Source organism: Neomonachus schauinslandi, chromosome 1, assembly GCF_002201575.2.
Source record: "Neomonachus schauinslandi chromosome 1, ASM220157v2, whole genome shotgun sequence".
Classification (NCBI taxonomy): Eukaryota; Metazoa; Chordata; class Mammalia; order Carnivora; family Phocidae; genus Neomonachus; species Neomonachus schauinslandi.
The window spans coordinates 56,822,325-56,840,629 of record NC_058403.1 but is presented as its reverse complement, the minus strand read 5'-3'; the positions used below and the strand labels follow the sequence as shown (position 1 = coordinate 56,840,629).

General features: G+C 33.8%; 1 protein-coding gene across 1 annotated transcript in view; it reads left to right on the top strand.

Annotated features, from left to right (window-relative positions):
• The window catches only part of SLC9C1 (solute carrier family 9 member C1), a 67,277-nt gene that overhangs the window by 48,521 nt on the left and 451 nt on the right, over positions 1 to 18,305 (top strand). The window contains exons 15-24 of the mRNA XM_021692679.1: positions 2,253 to 2,448; positions 3,600 to 3,785; positions 4,603 to 4,752; positions 5,949 to 6,000; positions 7,204 to 7,352; positions 10,127 to 10,252; positions 11,405 to 11,503; positions 12,012 to 12,185; positions 16,688 to 16,819; positions 16,953 to 17,138. Of these exons, the coding sequence (XP_021548354.1) occupies positions 2,253 to 2,448; positions 3,600 to 3,785; positions 4,603 to 4,752; positions 5,949 to 6,000; positions 7,204 to 7,352; positions 10,127 to 10,252; positions 11,405 to 11,503; positions 12,012 to 12,185; positions 16,688 to 16,819; positions 16,953 to 17,138 (1,450 nt within the window). The remainder of the gene's footprint in view (positions 1 to 2,252; positions 2,449 to 3,599; positions 3,786 to 4,602; positions 4,753 to 5,948; positions 6,001 to 7,203; positions 7,353 to 10,126; positions 10,253 to 11,404; positions 11,504 to 12,011; positions 12,186 to 16,687; positions 16,820 to 16,952; positions 17,139 to 18,305) is intronic.

Sequence of the window (18,305 nt, the reverse complement as noted above, 5' to 3'; positions counted from 1 at the left end):
CTACACAGAAAAAAAAAAGCAACAAAATGAAAAGGCAAGCTATGGAGTGGGAGAAAATAGTTGCAAATCATATATCTGGTAAGGTGTTAATATCCAATATATGTAAAGAACTCATACAACTCAATAGTAAAAACAAACAAGCAAACAAAAACCATCACAATTAAATAATGGTCAGAGGAACCAAACACTTTCTCAAAGAAGACATACAAATGGTCAAAGAATACATGAAAAGATGCTTAATGTCACTAATATCAGGGAAATGCAAATCAAAACACAATGAAATATCACCTCACACCTATTAGAATCCCTATCAACAAAAAGACAAGAGATAATATGTGTTGGCAAAGATGTAGAAAAAAGTGAACCCTTGTGCACTGTTGGTAAGTATGAAAATTGGTACAGCCCCTATGGAGAGCAGTTTGGAGATTCTTCCAAAAAAATTAAAAAATGAAAATAGAACTACTGCACGATCTAGCAATCCCACATCCAGGTATACATCCAAAGGAAATGAAAACAGGATATCAAAGAGATATCTGCTCTCCTATGTTCAATGCAACATATTCACAGTAGCTAAGACATGAATTTAAACTAATTGTCCATCAACAGATGAATGAATAAAGAAATATGGTGTATATATACACAAGAGAGTATTATTCCCATGAGAAAGAAGGAAATCCTGCCATTTGCAACAGTGTGGATGGATGCTGAAGGCATCATGCTAAATGAAATAAACCAGAGAAAGACAAATACTGCATGACACCACATCAGGGTGCATGTACCCCTTCGAATCTGTACTTTTGTATCTTTTGGGCAAGTACCTAGTAGTGCAATTGCTAGATCATAGGGTAGTTCTATTTTTAACTTTCTAAGGAACCTCCATCCTGTTTTTCAGAGTGGCTGCACCAGTTTGCATTCCCACCAACAGTGTAAGAGGGTTCCCCTTTCTCCACAACCTGTATCCTTGCCAACATCTGTTGTTTCCTGAGTTGTTAATTTTAGTTATTCTGACCGGTGTGGGGTGATATCTCATCATGGTTTTGATTTGTATTTCCCTGATGATGAGTGATGTTGAGCATCTTTTCATGTGTCTGTTAGCCATCTGTATGTCTTTTTTGGAAAAATGTCTTTTCATGTCTTCTGCCCATTTCTTTTTTTTTTAAAGATTTTATTTATTTATTTGACAGAGAGATAGAGAGCACAAGTAGGCAGAGAGGCAGGCAGAGGGAGAGGGAGAAGCAGGCTCCCCGCTGAGCAGGGGACCCTGGACCCTGGGATCATGACCTGAGCCGAAGGCAGATGCTTAACCAACTGAGCCACCCAGGTGCCCCTTCTGCCCATTTCTTAACTGGATTATTTATTTTTGGGGTGTTGAGTTTGATAACTTCTTTATAGATTTTGGATACTAACCCTTTATCAGATAAGTCATTGGCAAATATCTTCTGCCATTCCATAGGCTGTCTTTTAGTTTGATTGACTGTTCCCTTGCTGTGCAGAATTTTTATCTTGATGAAATCCCAATAGTTCATTTTTGCTTTTGTTTCCCTTGCCTTCAGAGATGTGTCTATTAAGAAGTTGTTGTAGCCGAGGTCACAGAGGTTGCTGCCTATATTCTCCTTTAGGATTTTAATGGTTTCCTGTCTCACATTTAGGACTTCCATCCATTTTGCTTTAAATATTTTGATAAACTGTGGATGCATACTGGTCCATTACCACACATCCTGGGATTTTTTTTTTTTTTTTACAGATTTTATGCCTCAACAAGGAAAGATGCTCATGATACATTGTTAAGAAAAAGAAAAAAAGTTTACAGAACAATATGTATGATATAATTTCTTTTGTGTTTACAAATAATGATTACATAAACAAAAAGATTGGACCAATATTCAAACTGTTAATAGTAATCATGTCTGGCAGGTGGAAGGGATTCCCTTTGTTTTATTATTTTTTTAATATTTCCAGTTTGAATTATCCCCATCTCGTGACCAAAAGTATTTCTATTAAAACTAAAAATGGTTGAGAGTTGAGGAAGATGGGGGGAAAGAAGAGGGGAAACAAGCCTCAAGACATTTAGCAGAGGAGGACATTAAAAGGACAATATCTGAAGCAGGATGCCAGAAAGTGTTAGGTAGGGATTGCTTCTACCCAGAATTAAGCTGGGCTGTGTACTATAGATGATTAAAACAGAACTGAACATATAATGAAAATAATTCAGTATAATTATTTTATCAGATAAAACTCTTTTTTTTTTGTAGACATTGCATTCTTCGTGTATGCCATAAAATTGTATTTACTGATGAATTTGAGTACATTGGGTATCTTGTGATACTAATGAATATGTTTCCCATTATAATTTCTTGGATACCTGAGTTAAGTGATATCTATGAGCATGAATTAAGATATTGCAACTACTCTTTTCTTGCATTTTATATAATGGAGTCCCTACTTAAGGTAATCTGAAATTGTGTGTGTGTGTGTGTGTATCTGTGTATGTGTGAACATGTTATATGTCTCACAGAGAGATTCCCTGACTTCATTTTTCAACACTACCTAAACACAATTTTCTAAAGGAGTGTATGAAATTCTTTCTCACTTCATAAACAAACTTTAATTTTTAAAGGTAAATTTTTAAGGCAACTCGGTAGAAAACATCCATACTTTAAGAATTGATTTTGTATTTGTAAAAATAAATTTTAAAATGGTATGTGTCAAAAGGAGTTTCAAAGATATTGGCAGTGTTCATAAACTTAGCAGGGTAGTGTTCATTTTATTTTTTAATACTAGATAGATAAACAGATCAATAGGTAGAGTGATAGATACTCCTTTATACTTGATAAACATTTCATGATCTGATTTTTAAATCTAATATTAAGGTAGTTGTAAAATGAGGAAATGTATCACCACAAACTGATAATAGTATTGTGTTATATGAGTCAACAACTGGAGAATGAGTATATGAGTACATAACATGATGGACAAAAACAAGGGAAAACTTAGAAGGAACACCATGACACCCACAAGGAACATCACTCCCAGTGACTGGAACTTGGGATGGATTGGTCAGCATGGATATTGGAGAGATGTTAGATTGGTGTGGAGGATATGGAAAATGATACAGGACACATGGACGTAAAGAAGAAAGAAGTTCATAGGCCATGCTATCTCTCCCACTTCCCTGACATCAGCTACCATTTATTGTCTAATAACTTCCAAATTCATGTTCCCAGCTCATATCTTATCAAGAGCCTCAGATCATATAGAAAACTGAGGACTGGGTCTCTCCAACAAAATACTATACAAACATCTCAAACAGCACATTCTAAAAAATTTATCTTCTCTAAACCTACTTTTCCCTCAAAATTCCACTGGAAACCCAATTTCCCAGACTAGCATCCACAATCATCTTTAATACTTCCCACTCTCTTAGCTATGCTTCAATATTTCAAGCATTTTAATTTTAAATTAATATGATTACTTACTAGTATTTCAGACAAATAGTCTTAAGGTAGATCAGAAAAAATCTAACTAGTGATGTTTCAGTTATTGTGGAAAATGTTGCAGTAAAAGCAAAAACAAGATAACCTATTTTTTTTAATCAACAGATGGCTGCAATGAGGAAGGAATATTTTTTACATACCTGGAACCTATTTGAGTTAGCAATTACATTAGTTGGCATCATAGATATAATTCTTATTGAGACAAATTCCATTACTTATACTCTTGATTTTATTCTAACAGTAATCTTTATAAAAATTGTTCGATTTCTTCGCATACTACGTATTTTGAAGGTAAAGAACTATTAAATCATTCAATTTCAAATTTCTACTGACTGCATCATGAAATATGAACTAAAATCAGTTTAGTGGTTTTATGACTTCCACTTTCTATTGAGGTGATGTTTATATTTTAAATTTTATAACCCTTTCACAAATTAAATTTTATAACATATTATTTTATGAATATCCAAATTATATATTTCCTGTGTTTTCCTGTCTATGCTCCATAATCTCCATATTCTGCCCCCCAACCAGCTGCCATTAATCCTCAAAGTGCTAGCTTATGGTCATTCTTCAAGATTCAGTTTAAGTATCACCTAATAAAGGACATCATTTTTTTTTATCTTGTTAGCATTCTGTACATACTCTCTTTTGCACTTATCCTTGGGGTCAAACAAGAAATATAATTGTGATGGGTTCCAACCCCCGAATAAACCTTCTAAAAAGAAGGTTAGTAGGAGATTTCACAGGTAAAAGTGGCAGTACTTTATAGACATTTATGACTTAAGCCCAGAAGATTAATTGCATTGTTTTCCAAGAATTTAAACCAGTTGAAATTAGCATCCAATTCTCTATAAGGGACATAAGTAAAGAGTAAATTCATAACTTCACCATAGGTGTCCAACATTATTAATTATAAGGAAATCACTCTGGTCATGAAGTTATAAAATTACCGTGAATAAAATAACTAAAAACCTTGACAGGTTACTATAGTTATTGTTGAAAGCATGTCATTTCTTATTATTATCTACTTTAGTTAAACTAATCAATATATAATTATCTAAATGTATACAATTTATATTAAATAGTAGTTCTGTTTTTTTTCCAGCTCATAACCCCAAAGTTGCTGCAAATAATAGATCAAAAGATGAGTCACCAGCTGTCCTTTAAGTATGCTATACTAAAAGGATATGTCCAAGGTGAAGCAGACATAATGACTATAATTGATCAGATTTCAAGTTCTAAGCAAGTTAAACAGGTGAGAAAACTTTCAATAGTAAGGAAAGGGTTTATTCCTCCAATCCCTCAGTTGCCCTCACCCATTATGTCCTCTATCTATATATGTAGATGGGGATTTTGACTCGATTCACTAAGTAGTTTCTGTAAAAACTTAAACTAGTCTACATTTGTATTACTCAAAAGCTTCCTTACTTAAATGTCTGTGCCACAGTAACAAATCATGAGGTTTTTGCAACCCACCTTTTGGTTCTTGTGGAGGCTATCATGAAACATATGTGCAGTGGTCATCAGCTCCCTCCTGATGCAAGTTCCAGGATCTGTCAGCTACAGGTGCACTAAATAGGAAATATTGGAGGTTGAGACATAATGGCAGTGTTAAGCAAAAGGAGCTTCCTCATAATTCCCAAAGGCTCCCTTCCTCACTCCCTGCCTGATTTTCCCACAGTAAATAGTAAAAGAAGCAAAGGATGGGGATCTGGCAGATGGAAAAAGTAAGAATAACTCATCTAGAAGGAAACCTTGTCTAATTTCTTCATTTCACAGATAAGGAACAAAAAAGAGCCAAAAGAGGTTGAATGGTTATTCTCAAAGTCACATGGCTAGTAAACAGCGAAGAGAATTCTAGGGCCTAAGTTCTAGATTTTCACTTTTTTGACCGAGGTGGTTGTTCCCACAAGTTTGTCAACTATGTGAAATATTTACCTTTCAAGGCAATGTAGAACACGTGAATGCCATGTAATATGCCCAAAGCTCTGTAGTTGAGAAAATTGAACATGTGATATGTAGTAGAACACAAAAAAACAGTATCTTTCCTTTCTTCACCACCTGTAACTTTACTGTTTTCCTGAATTTTGTTACCTGTTCTAACCTGGAAAAGAATATTTAGCACTGGAATTTGAGAATACACAGTAGGGAAAACAAAAGGACCTGAATCTCTAAGATGTCCAGTTTTAGTCCTCATTTCTGCTCTCACACAGTTTGGCCAAACCTTCTACCTCATTTAAGATTGAAACCACTTTTTATTCTCTCCACCAATTTGCTGGAGCAAAATAAAATTTATTGCACAAAATTCAATTCTAATCCCTGAAAAGCTCCCCATCATATTTTTTCTTTGAAGTTATTAGTTAGGTAAAAAAAAATCCATCAGTAGCAAATGTAAAGATATTTTATAACAGCTTGTTCTCCAGTGGGGATAACTCTTCTTTTATTTGGTAGATATTATTAAGGAGGATTATGAAGAATACAGGACATGCTATGAAAGAGCTAGGTATGTACCCCTCGCCCTAAAGATTAAACACAACCATCTCTTATTATCATTACTCCAGAAAGGCAATTATTTTGATAACTAAACTGATCTTTGAGGAAACCTATTTATTACTAGTAATAAAGTATATAACTTTAATCAATATGATCATATCTTTGGTTTGGATGGGTTTAGTGTAATATTACCTCTCCACACTTGTTCTTCCTGCCTTATACCTCAATGAAGACCTTTTAATTTCTCTTTAAAGGAAACACATTGGCATTGCATGTTTATACATGCTATTATCACCTTATAAATTCTATTTTCTTCCAAACCAAAAGTACACATACCTTGCTGAGCAAAACAAGGAAAAAAGTTATTTTTTTTTCCCCTTCACTTGCCACAGAGCTACCATCTGAGGATTTAGGATTTATAAGTTGAAATCAGAAGAGAATCTCACAGATCTCTGATAGACCACTGGGAGCTTCTATGCCTAAACATGACAACAGTTTATTCTCTGAGTCATGCCACGTCATGCTCCTAGTACAGGATAAATCCTGGGGGTGGGACAGACACACTCCTATAGTATAGTGTTCATGTGAGAGGAGAAGAAGGGGGTTTGGTACTAGGTGGTGGGCAGCAAAACGGCACAGCAAGTCTGAGAATCAAACAAGACTTGAGAGATTTGCATGCAGATAGTTACCAAGCTAGACAAGAAGCCATCATGAAGGAAAAGCCAAAATGTAGAATCTAAGTGAATGCAACTCTCGTGGGCATTCAGGAATCCAGATAAGTCAAGCAGAAGAGCATAGACGGATGAGTCATCTAGATGCACAAGAATGTTGGGTGGACAATGACCCAAGATGAATGAGAGGACTTCATCAGAAGCCATATCTAAGTGCTAATCCTAATTCAAACAGAATAGAAAAGTAGGACATAAACTCTAGACCTAGAGCCCAGAAGAGCTTTTCAGTGTCCCATGCAGGTGTATCAGTGTAATTGTTAATCCTAGACAAGGGCTGTCCGCCCTTCCTCATGGGCTTAGGTATAAACTGACAAGAAAATGGCAAGCAGAACTCTGCAACTACTGGAGGCCTCATCAGGGAGAGATATATTTCTCTGTGTTGGGAGTTGTATTTCATGGATTTAGAGTGGAAATACTAGCTTATTGTCTACATGAAATATTTAAATAATGTTCTTATTTTATGTGAACATATTATTTTTCAGGCTACTTAGAGTATGATCACCCAGAAATCGCTGTTACTATGAAAACAAAGGAGGAGATTAATGTCATGCTCAATTTGGCTAGAGAAATTGTTAAGGTTTTTAGGTCAAAAGGAATTATTCATAAAATTGAAGGTTCTGAAATTAATAAGGTAAGGTAGCATATTTTTAAAACAAATATACTTACTTGATATATAGTTATTCATGATCTTCAAACCTACTTTTGATTTTTCAATATAAGCCATCTCTGAGATATGACTATCTAACTTAAAATAATTATCTAAAGATAAGCACCTACAATAGAGCATTTCCTTCCCTGAGCTCCAATGCTCAATTTCTCTTTCCCTTTCTTGCCACAACAAGGGACCATCTCTTTCTATGCTTTGCTCCCAAACCAGTGGTATGATGAAACTATTTCTCTTCCTAGGCTACAGTGGCTATTAGTATTTTTCTAGGAATTATCTTTGACACTGAGACAACTTTTCCCATAGAATCCTGTGATTTATAAGAACATTCAATTATAGGGTAAAAATTCACTACATTTCCTTTCTCTAAATTATTTAAATGGTACCATGACATATAAAAAAATAGAGGATCCCAACTAATTCTGTAAGTACAAAATTTACTCTCCAAACTGGGAATAGTATAAGAAAAAAAACCAAAAGCTATTGTGCTTGTGAATACATATACAAAACTTTTAAACATAATGGTAGCTAATTGAATCTGGTAATACATTAAAAGTTTAGTATACTATAACTAAGAATGTTTTAGCTCCCCAAATAGCTATATAACTTATTAAGAGATTTAAAGAGAAAGAAAAAATTTGACAAAATTTATTATTCAAAATATTTTTTTAAATTCTTTTAAGGCTAATAAGAGAAGTAGTATCCTTAACTAAATAAAGAGTTTCTATTAAAAATTTAAAAGAAACATTGTATTGGATGTCAAAACATTGTATTGGATGTCAAAACATTTATAAGTATTACAATTAAAGTCAGGAATGAAAGAAGAATGAACAGTGCCACTCCAAATACTAAATGCTGTGCTGGAAGTCTTAGCCAGGTCAAGAAAAAAAAAGAAAGGAAATTGAGAGATAAAATTTTTAGAAAGAGTAAAAAGCTTATTATATGTTGATTGTTTAATTTAAAATCCTAGGAAAATAAATTAAAATCTGTAAGAATAAGATAAATCACAGGGTATTCAGAAATAATATCAAAATTCAAAATTCTTCCCCAACTAAAGAAAATGTAGAAAAATATTCTATTCACAGTAGTGGTTAAAAACTCTAAATCCTTAAGTGTGAACCTAACATAAAATATATAACATCTATGTGGCAAGAACTGAAAGGCATATTTGAGCAGGTAGAAAGATCAGTCACCTTAAAGATAAAACAATGGAAATTATCCTATTTGAGTAACAGAAGTAAAAAGATTGAAGAAAAGTGAACAAAATCTAAGGGACCCATGAGATCCAATCAAGTGGACCAACATATGCACTGTGGGAATTCCACAAGGAGAAGGGAGAGAGAGAGACAGAGAATATTTGAAGAAATAATGGCCAAAAATTTCCCAACTTAGATGAAAGACATAAATATTAACATCCAAGAAGTTCAATAAATTCCAAGTAGGATGACCTGAGAGAGACCCACACCAAGACACATTATAATCAAACTGTCAAAAAGACAAAAAGAAAATTTTGAATCAGCAATAGCAACTCATCCCATATAAGCAACCCTCAATAAGATTATTATCAGATTTCTCATCAGATACTTTGTAGACGAGAAGGAAGTGAACTGATATATTCAAAGTGCTAAAAGAGAAAAAAAACCTATCAACAAAAAATCCTATTTCCAGCAAAACTGTCCTGCAGAAATGAGAAATTAAGACATTCCCAGATAAACAAAACTGGAGGGAGTTTATTACCACTAGATCTGCCCTGAAAGAAATGCTAAAAGGAGTCCTACAGATTGAGTAGACACCTCCCAACAGAGGATATTCAAATGACTAATACATAACAAAAGGTACTAAATTTCATTGTCGTAAGCTTAATACAAATTAAAACCAAATGAAATACCAATACACAACCATCAGAATACTTGATTTTTTTTTTAACTAACTGTAGGCAATAATGTAGAACTGGAACGTTAGAATAAGAGTGTAAATTAATGCAATCACTTTGGAATTGTTAGGCAGAATCTACTAAATTTGAACATACACATATGACATAGCAATTAGATTACAGAACCATATATCCACAGAAGTGTATACATATGTACAGCAAACAAATACAGCAGCATTACAAAGGCCAAAACTGGCACACCCAAAATGTTGATCAATAGTAGACAAAACTGTGGTATATTCATACAACATAATCCTCTACGGCATGAAAATGACAGGAATGAACTTCTGCTCCCTGCAATATTAGAGATGAATCTCACAAACATACTATTGAGCAAATAAAACCAGACACAAACAAGTACATACTCATTGATTTCATGCAGATAAATCTCAAAACCAAACAAAGCTAAACTCTGATAGAAGAGAGGTCATCTTTAGATAGAAGAAATGACTAGAAGAGAATATAAGAGAGGATTTTAGGTGCAGTAAATGTTTTATTTCTTAATCTGGGTGCTGGTTACCCAGATCTTTTCACATTGTAAATGTTCTTTGAGCAGACATTTATTAATCTGTGCACTTTTTGTTTATCTACTTTAATTTAGTAAAAAAAAGTTTACTTTTAAATGTTTAATCTATGACTTCAGAATGATGATAACAGAAAAATGCTATCAGTGGGGAGAAGTTGAAGGTTTCCATAGAACAAAAATCTCAGAAGAGCAAGTAAAGGAAATAGTACAAAGCCATAATTTCTTAAGCATTCTGTGAACACTGGTTTTGTTCATCTTCTTTCTTATATTTTGTGGTTTTAGTTAATAATGGCCAAAAAAAGAGAGATACTTGATTTTCAACCTGTTATCAAGCCCCTTACTGTTGAAGAAGCACTCTACCATATTCCATGGCTAGATAAAGACAAAGACCATATAAACTTCATTCAGGTAATATTTTTATTTTCTGGGAATACCATCTATAATGTACCAACAAATGATTTTTTTAAATGAAGACTGTGATTCTCTCCAGCTTAAAACTCTTTAAAAGTCTTTTATTGTCTATGGGATAAAATCAAAATCCCTTTAAGTGACCTGGAAAGACCTTCCCCAATCTGCCTCCTGTCTACATTTCCATCATCATCTTCTGTTGTCCATTCATCATATACCTCATACTCTATTTATACTCAACCTTGCATGGTACCCCAAACCCTTTTCACTGTTTTCTAATTCCCTTCCTCTGGAGGTGCTGTTTACTTTTCTTGAAATATCCTTTGTTTTCACTTTTTTTTTCTTCCCAAATCTTGCTTCTCTGGAAAGATCCTGGAAACATTCCTACCAAAGGTAACTCAGAAAAGTAGGCTTTGGGGGCAAATACCCCACCAGTAGAAGACCATTCTGTGGTCCATCCTGAGTTTGGAGGACCAAAGTTGTCGCCATTGTATCCATTATACAGTTTCATTATAGCATTAAGTACATTGCATTACAATTACCTTTACACCCCTCTTCTGTGCTATATCCTTTAGCTCATCCATCTTTTGAATACCCAGCCCCTTGCACTTTGCATATTACATAGAAGATGCTCAAAGACTGTTTGTAGAATGAACAATTAAATAGGTCTAACTTGTTCTAATAACATTCTTTTTCTCTATCTACTTGGTGTCAAAGGAGCAGGTGCATATTTTCCACCTGCTTAAAATATTTTGAATGAATGAATTTTTTATTTACTTCATCAGCTGTTTAGAGCATAACTATGTGTGAGATGTAGATATGCCATTAGCCTGAATCTGTTCTGATTATTTTTCATCCAGATGAAATATTTTTATCTTTCCATTACATTCTTACTCTTATATTAGATTAGTTCTTTTCTAATCCATGTATAAATACCCCATCTGAAGTTACGAAGATCTATGAATATCCCCTTCTTCTCTTTGGTATTCATAACTCTTATTTTCTCTTACAAATTTATCACTAACACAATAAGTTGGATCTTACTGACTGATATTCTAAAATGTAAAAACTTTTATTAAGATGTAAACTTCAACATCCTCAACCACTGCTAATATAGTGTTTGTATCTTATATATTTGGTGATATTTTTAAGGAAAGAGCCAAAGTTGTAACATTTGATTGTGGAAATGATATATTTGAAGAAGGTGATGAGCCCAAAGGAATTTATATAATAATATCAGGTATGATAAAGGTAAGTCAAAGTTATTCATAAATGCACTTGGGAACATTAGTTAAAAATTCTATAAAATTGAGAATTCATAGTTTTCCATGTTAAGAACTGCATTGTTCCTCTTTTAGGACAACAGCTACCATCCAATTTTCTTGTTCAAACACAGTGGTTAACATTACCTATCACCTTTTAAGCATTACTTTCCCATAGATAACAAGAAACCACCCAAAGGATCATCTTTAAGATGGAATATTATAGGTCATTTTCATCTTATGTTTATCTGAATTAGGCATTTAGCCATTCTAAGGCAGGTATAGGTTGGCTGAGTAGAAGGATTCAGAAATATTGCAGTATCTAGGAATGCTTTTGCTAATTTAATAAAATTGCCTTAAAAGGTATAAGTAAGAAGTATCCTCAAAACAATATCTACATATTAAAATTGTTAAAACCAAAGGAAAAAAGTAAAAAATTAGGGAGTTTTGTAATTAACTGGCATATGATTTTTTTCTCTTTCTTCATTCCTAAACAGCTTCAAAGATCAAAACCTGGTTTCGGAATTGACCAAATGCTCTGGGAGTCAGAGGAAAAAGATTATCAGCTAATGTACACAGACTTTGTGATCAGTGGGGAAATAATAGGAGAGCTAAACTGTTTAACTAATGAACCCATGATGTGTTCTGCTACCTGCAAAACTGTAGTGGAGGTCAGAAAACATCACCATATGGTCTATTGCTGTATCTTATTAAATATCTAGTATCAAATTTAAGGTTATTTCTGTACTTAGCATATGTTTACAGTCTAGTGATAATTTTATTAAAAAATAGGAATAGTAAAGGAATAAAACTTGTTACCAAATTATACTTATCCAGTATACTGTCCTGGCAAAATGGCTTGCAAAAGTTAACCTACCATATTGAAAAATTTAACCAGAAAAACTGATTAAATGAGGTCTCTCATGGGGAAATTAGAGGACATATTTTAGCTATCAATACCATAATTTGGGGGGTCAGGAAGGGAAAAAGTCAGAGAACTAACATCTATTAATAAAAAAGTTGAGCAAAGTGGATGGAAGTTTCCCCAGGCACAATGAGGACAAAATTCTCAAAGCAACAGGGGCTATCACTGGCCTAATTTAAACTCAAAAAGAACAATGACTGCAAACAAATGAACCCCATAATATGTAAAAATCCATAAGTTGATGATGATACCAAATTTGTTTAATTTCCAATAAGATTGTTGGGATATTAACTTACTACTCTACAAATTGATTTTTTTTTAAATAGAAAGAATTCAACATTTATCCTGCCTAACTATGAACTCTTTCAAGGTAACCAAAAAAAAAAAAAAAATGAAGAAATATTCTTCTATACAGAATTCCAGCTAACAAATGTAGAAACAGAGAATTAGAATATCTTCATTTTGCCATCTCAATGAAATAATGGATCTAAGCAACAGCCATCAATTGATGCTAAAACTACTGTGTGCAATGTTGATGGGAAACTTTATAGTGAAAGAACCTGGCTGGCACCACCTAAAAAACAATTGTAGCATCACTAAAAGTTGGACAGCTGGGCATCATGTACCTCTGGATATGATGCTGCAAAGCTGGTTCTTTGAAAAGATCAACAAAATTGATAAACCTTTAGCCAAATTCATAAAAAGAAGAGAGAGAGAGAAAGAGAGAGAGAGGATTTAAATAAACAAAATCAGAAATAAAAAAGGAGAAATAACTGACCCCACAGAAATGGATTGTAAAATAACATTATGAAAAATTTTATGCCAACAAATTGGACAACCTAGAAGAAATGACTAAATTCCTAGAAACATATAACCTCCCAAAACTGAATCAGGAAGAAATAGAAAATTTGAACAGACCAATTACCAACAATGAAATTGAACAAGCATCAAAAAAGTCCAACAAACAGAAGTCCAGGACCAGATGGCCTCACAGGTGAATTCAACCAGACGTTTAAAGAAGAGTTAATACTTACTCTTCTCAAACTATTCCAAAGCCAAAGAGGAAGGAAAGCTTCCAAATTTATTCTTTGAGGTCAGCATTACCCTGATACCAAAACCAGATAAAGACACTACAAAAAAGAGAACTATAGGCCAATATCTCTGATGAACATCAGGCTCCCTACTCAGCAGGAAGCCTGCCTCTCCCTCTCCCACTCCCCCTGCTTGTGTTCCCTCTCTCACTGTGTCTCCCTCTGTCAAATAAATAAATAAAATCTTTTAAAAAAGAAAAGAAAAGAAACATAAATCAATGGAACATAAATCAATGGAATAGAAAATCCAGAAATAAACCCACAATTATATGGCCAATTAATCTTTGACAAAGGAGACAAGAGTATAAAATGGGAAAAAGACCGTCTCTTCAACAAAAGATGTTGGGAAAACAGGGCAGTTACATGCAAAGAAGTGAAAGTGGACTACTTTTTTACACCATACACAAAAATAAACTCAAAATGGATTAAGGACCTAAATGGGAGACCTGAAACTATAAAAATCTTAGAATAGGGGTGCCTGGCTGGCTTAGTCAGTAGAGCATGTGACTCTCGATCTTGGGACCATGAGCTCAAGCCCCACATTGTGCATAGAGCTTACCTAAAAAATATATGAATAAAAAAATGAAAATCCTGGAACAGAGAACAGATGGTAGTTTCTCTGACATCAACCATAACAACATCCTTCTAATTATGTCTCCTGAGACAAGGGAAACAAAAACAAAAATAAACTATTGGGACTATATCAAAATAAAAAGCTTCTGCACAGCAGAGGAAACAATCAACAAAACTAAAAGATAACCTATTGAATGGGAGAAGATATTAGCAAATGATATATTTGATAAAAGGTTAGTATCCAAAATATATAAAGAACTTATACAACTCAACACCAAAAAATAATGATAATAATCCAATTAAAAAATGGGCAGAAGACATAAACAGACATTTCTCCAAGAAGAATACAAATGGCCAACAAACACATGAAAGGATGCTCATCATCACTTATCAGGGAAACGCAAATCAAAACCACAATAAGATATCACCTCACACCCATCAGAATGGCTAAAATCAAAAACTCAAGAAACAAGTGTTGGCAAGGACATGGAGGAAAAGGAACCCTCATGCACTATTGATAGAAATATAAACTGGTGCGGCTACTGTGGAAGACAGAATGGAGGTGCCTCAAAAAATTAAGACTAGAACTACCCTAAGATCCAGTAATCACACTAGTGGGTATTTACCCAAAGAATTTGAAAACAGTAATTTGAAGGGATATATGCACCCCTATGTTTACTACAGCATTATTTACAATAGCCAAATTATGGAAGCAGCCTAAGTGTCCATCAATAGATGAATGGATAAAGAAAATGTGGTGTGTATATACATATATATATACACACACATTTCATATATATATATAATGGAATATTATTCTGCCATAAAAAAGAATGAAATCTTGCCATTTGCAACAACATGGATGGATCTAGAGAGTATAATGCTAAGCGAAATAAGTCAGAGAAAGACAAATACCATATGATTTCACTCATATATGGAATTTAAGAAACAAAACAAATGAACAAAGAAAAAAGACAAACCAAAAACAGACTCTTAACTATAGAGAATAAACAGATGGACACCAGAGGGAAGGGGGTGGGGGGATGGGTGAAATAGGTGAAGAGAATTAGGAGTACACTTATCTTGATGAGCGCTGGAGTAATATATGAAATTATTGAATCACTATATTGTATACCTGAAATTAATATAACACTGTGCATTAACTACACTGGAATTAAAATTTAAAAAGAATAGTGTTAGATGACATACACTGTCTGACTTGAAGCCTTATTATAAATGTATTATAATCAACACCAAATGGTACTAGTTTAAGATAATATAGAATAGTGGAACAGGGAAGAGAATCCAGAAATAGATTCATATATTGTGTATATATGATATTGATATTAATAGTAATATTGTTAATAATATTAATATAATAATTAATTAATTAATATTATGATAATAATCAATAATAGTATTTTCAACAAATGATCCTGAAAATCCCAAATATCTATATGGAACTATGAGCCTCGGCCCCATACATTGTGCACAAAAATTGACTTGGAATGATGATAGACTTAAACATAAAAATTAGAGCTATAAAAATTCTAAACGGAAACACAGATCTTGAGATAAGCAAAGATTTCTAAGCCAGGACACAAAAAGCACTAACCATAAAAGGAAATATTGATAAATTGAATGTCACTAAAATTAAAATCTTCTGCTTTTTAAAAAGACACCACAAAGAACATGGAAAAAGCAAGCCACAGACAATGGAAACGTATCACAATATCTTTATCTGAAAAATTACTTGACAATGGAACCTATAAAGAATTCTTACAACTCAAAAATAAGAAGACAAAACACCAAGTTAAAAATCGGGCAAAGGATTTGAACAAACATTTCACGAAAGAATATACAAATGGCCAATAAGCACATGAAGAAGATGCCTGATATCATTAGCTCTCAGAGAAATGCAGATTAAAATCATGATGAGATATCTCCACACACCTACTACATTGGCTAAAAATAAAAATAATGAGTAGCAGATACTGGCAAGGATGTGAAGCAGCTGAAATCTCCATCATGGCTGATGAGAGGGTAAAATGTTACAACCCTTCTAACAGCAGACTGGCAATTTTCTTATAAAGTTAAACACACAATTACCATATTACCCAGCAATCTCACTCATACATACTTACCCATGAGAAATAAAAACCAACATACACAGCATCTTGTATATTCGTAGCAGCTTATTCCTCATAGCCAATGGTCTGCTCATTGTTAGCACTGGCATTTATTGTTATCTAAAAAGTTTGCTCCCCTAAAATTATGTATTTTTAGAAATATTTATATCTTTAGTTTAAAAGTTTCAATTATTTTTGATATGTTGTCTTCTACTTTTGCAGAATCTGTAAGAATAATAATGTCTCATTGGAGCATGTGACCTTTTAATATTTAATTTATGATAAGATCACACAAATATTTACTATACACATCTTATTAGGTGTCCAGGCAACAACATGAATCTTACAGAATTTAAATTCTTAGCTTTAATGTTATATGATGATGAGAAAACCTTTTATCCTTAAACTATAGGTGTGCAGAATGAAATATTAAATTTATATCCTCCATTTTTCAGACATGTTTTATTCCTAAAAATCACTTGTATGAAGCTTTTAAACAATGTTGTCCTCACATTGAGTATAAAATGTGGCTAAAACTTGGACTTTCTATTACTGCCAAAAAAATGAGGGAACATTTATCTTATGAGGTAAGAGGTGTTTATATATAAACTCATCCTTCTCTCTGAATGGAATTGTATTAAAGTACTGTTATCAATTAACTATTTAGGGATTGATATTAAACTTTATAAACAGTAGACTATGAAATTGTTTTCCTTATAGGATTGGAACTACAAGATGCAGTTAAAACTCTGTAATGTTTGTGTAAAAGATATACCAAAGAACACCAAAACTGATATCTATGATGAAACTGTGATCTATGTCATCCTCATCCATGGAGCTATAGAAGATTGTCAGTTACGAAAAGTTTATAAGGCACCTTCTTTAATTCCTATAACGTGCTATCAGGTATAGAAATGTTGATTCATGCCTTCCAGTCAATATGCCATATACCCAGACAATGTATGAACATTAGAAAAATTGTCACTTTTCCACCTTCCCATCCTCTGCGTTTCCCCTACCACTCCATAAGCACACACACCACATACATCCAAGTCACTGATTGCTTTGGCTCTAAGTAGTCCAAATACCAAGATATTCCTGTTCAATGTCAATGAAGCAGACCGAGCTGTACATTTTGGCCTTAGTTAGATTTTGGTGCAATTATAAATAGCAACAGAGGGCATGTAAGTTCATTTACACATTGCAGAAGGACCACTCTCCCTGGACTGTATCAACAGTACTCTAGAAAAGTTCTGCCAGACCGATGCTGAACTGAGTATCAGGGGAATTTGCTCAGCTACTCTGAAAGTGAATGTAAGATGAAAGACTTCCCATGTTTAGGCTGTTGAGTTTTCCTGGCAATCAAAATGAGAAGCTGTGCATATAAAGAAAGAAAGAAGGCAGACTCTGTGTGTGTGCATGTGTGTGTGTGTTGGGGTAGAGGAAGAGAGGCACATGTCAGGAGGAATCGGGACATACAAAATATAGCTACAAAAAGTAAATTGAAAGAGGGACCTAGAGTCAATTAAATTAGGCATATATTTTTAAAGCAATGAATATATGGCAGAAACCGTGCTAGACGCTAAAGTGATCAAGACAAATGAGATTTACGATTACCCTCAAAAGATGTCTCAACCAAGTGAAAAGAAACATACATATGTTAATGAAACATGTACAGCTATGACAGAAGTACTTAAGAGGTAGATTTGGGACAGGAGAAAAACATGAGGTGGGGATAAGAGGAATCCCAAGATGAGAAAGGGTCATAAGAAAAATTTTCTGAACAGATGCCACTGACAGGAAGTAAGACATTACACTTAACTATGGTGCTCCCTACCTCTATCCTTGAATACATAATAACAGAGCTCTACTGTGGGTGCTGATTGGGAAGTTAGACGCCCAAGCAAGAGATTCTCAAGGCAACTTAAAACCTACCCAACTCTGTCTACTCTCACAGGCAGAAAGCCCTGCTTACTGTAGATTTGGGTACCAATGTGATTCAAAGCATATCGAAAACAACCACATGTTGAAGGATTTCTTGAAGTCTACTGTTTTTTAAACTTCCTTTTGCCA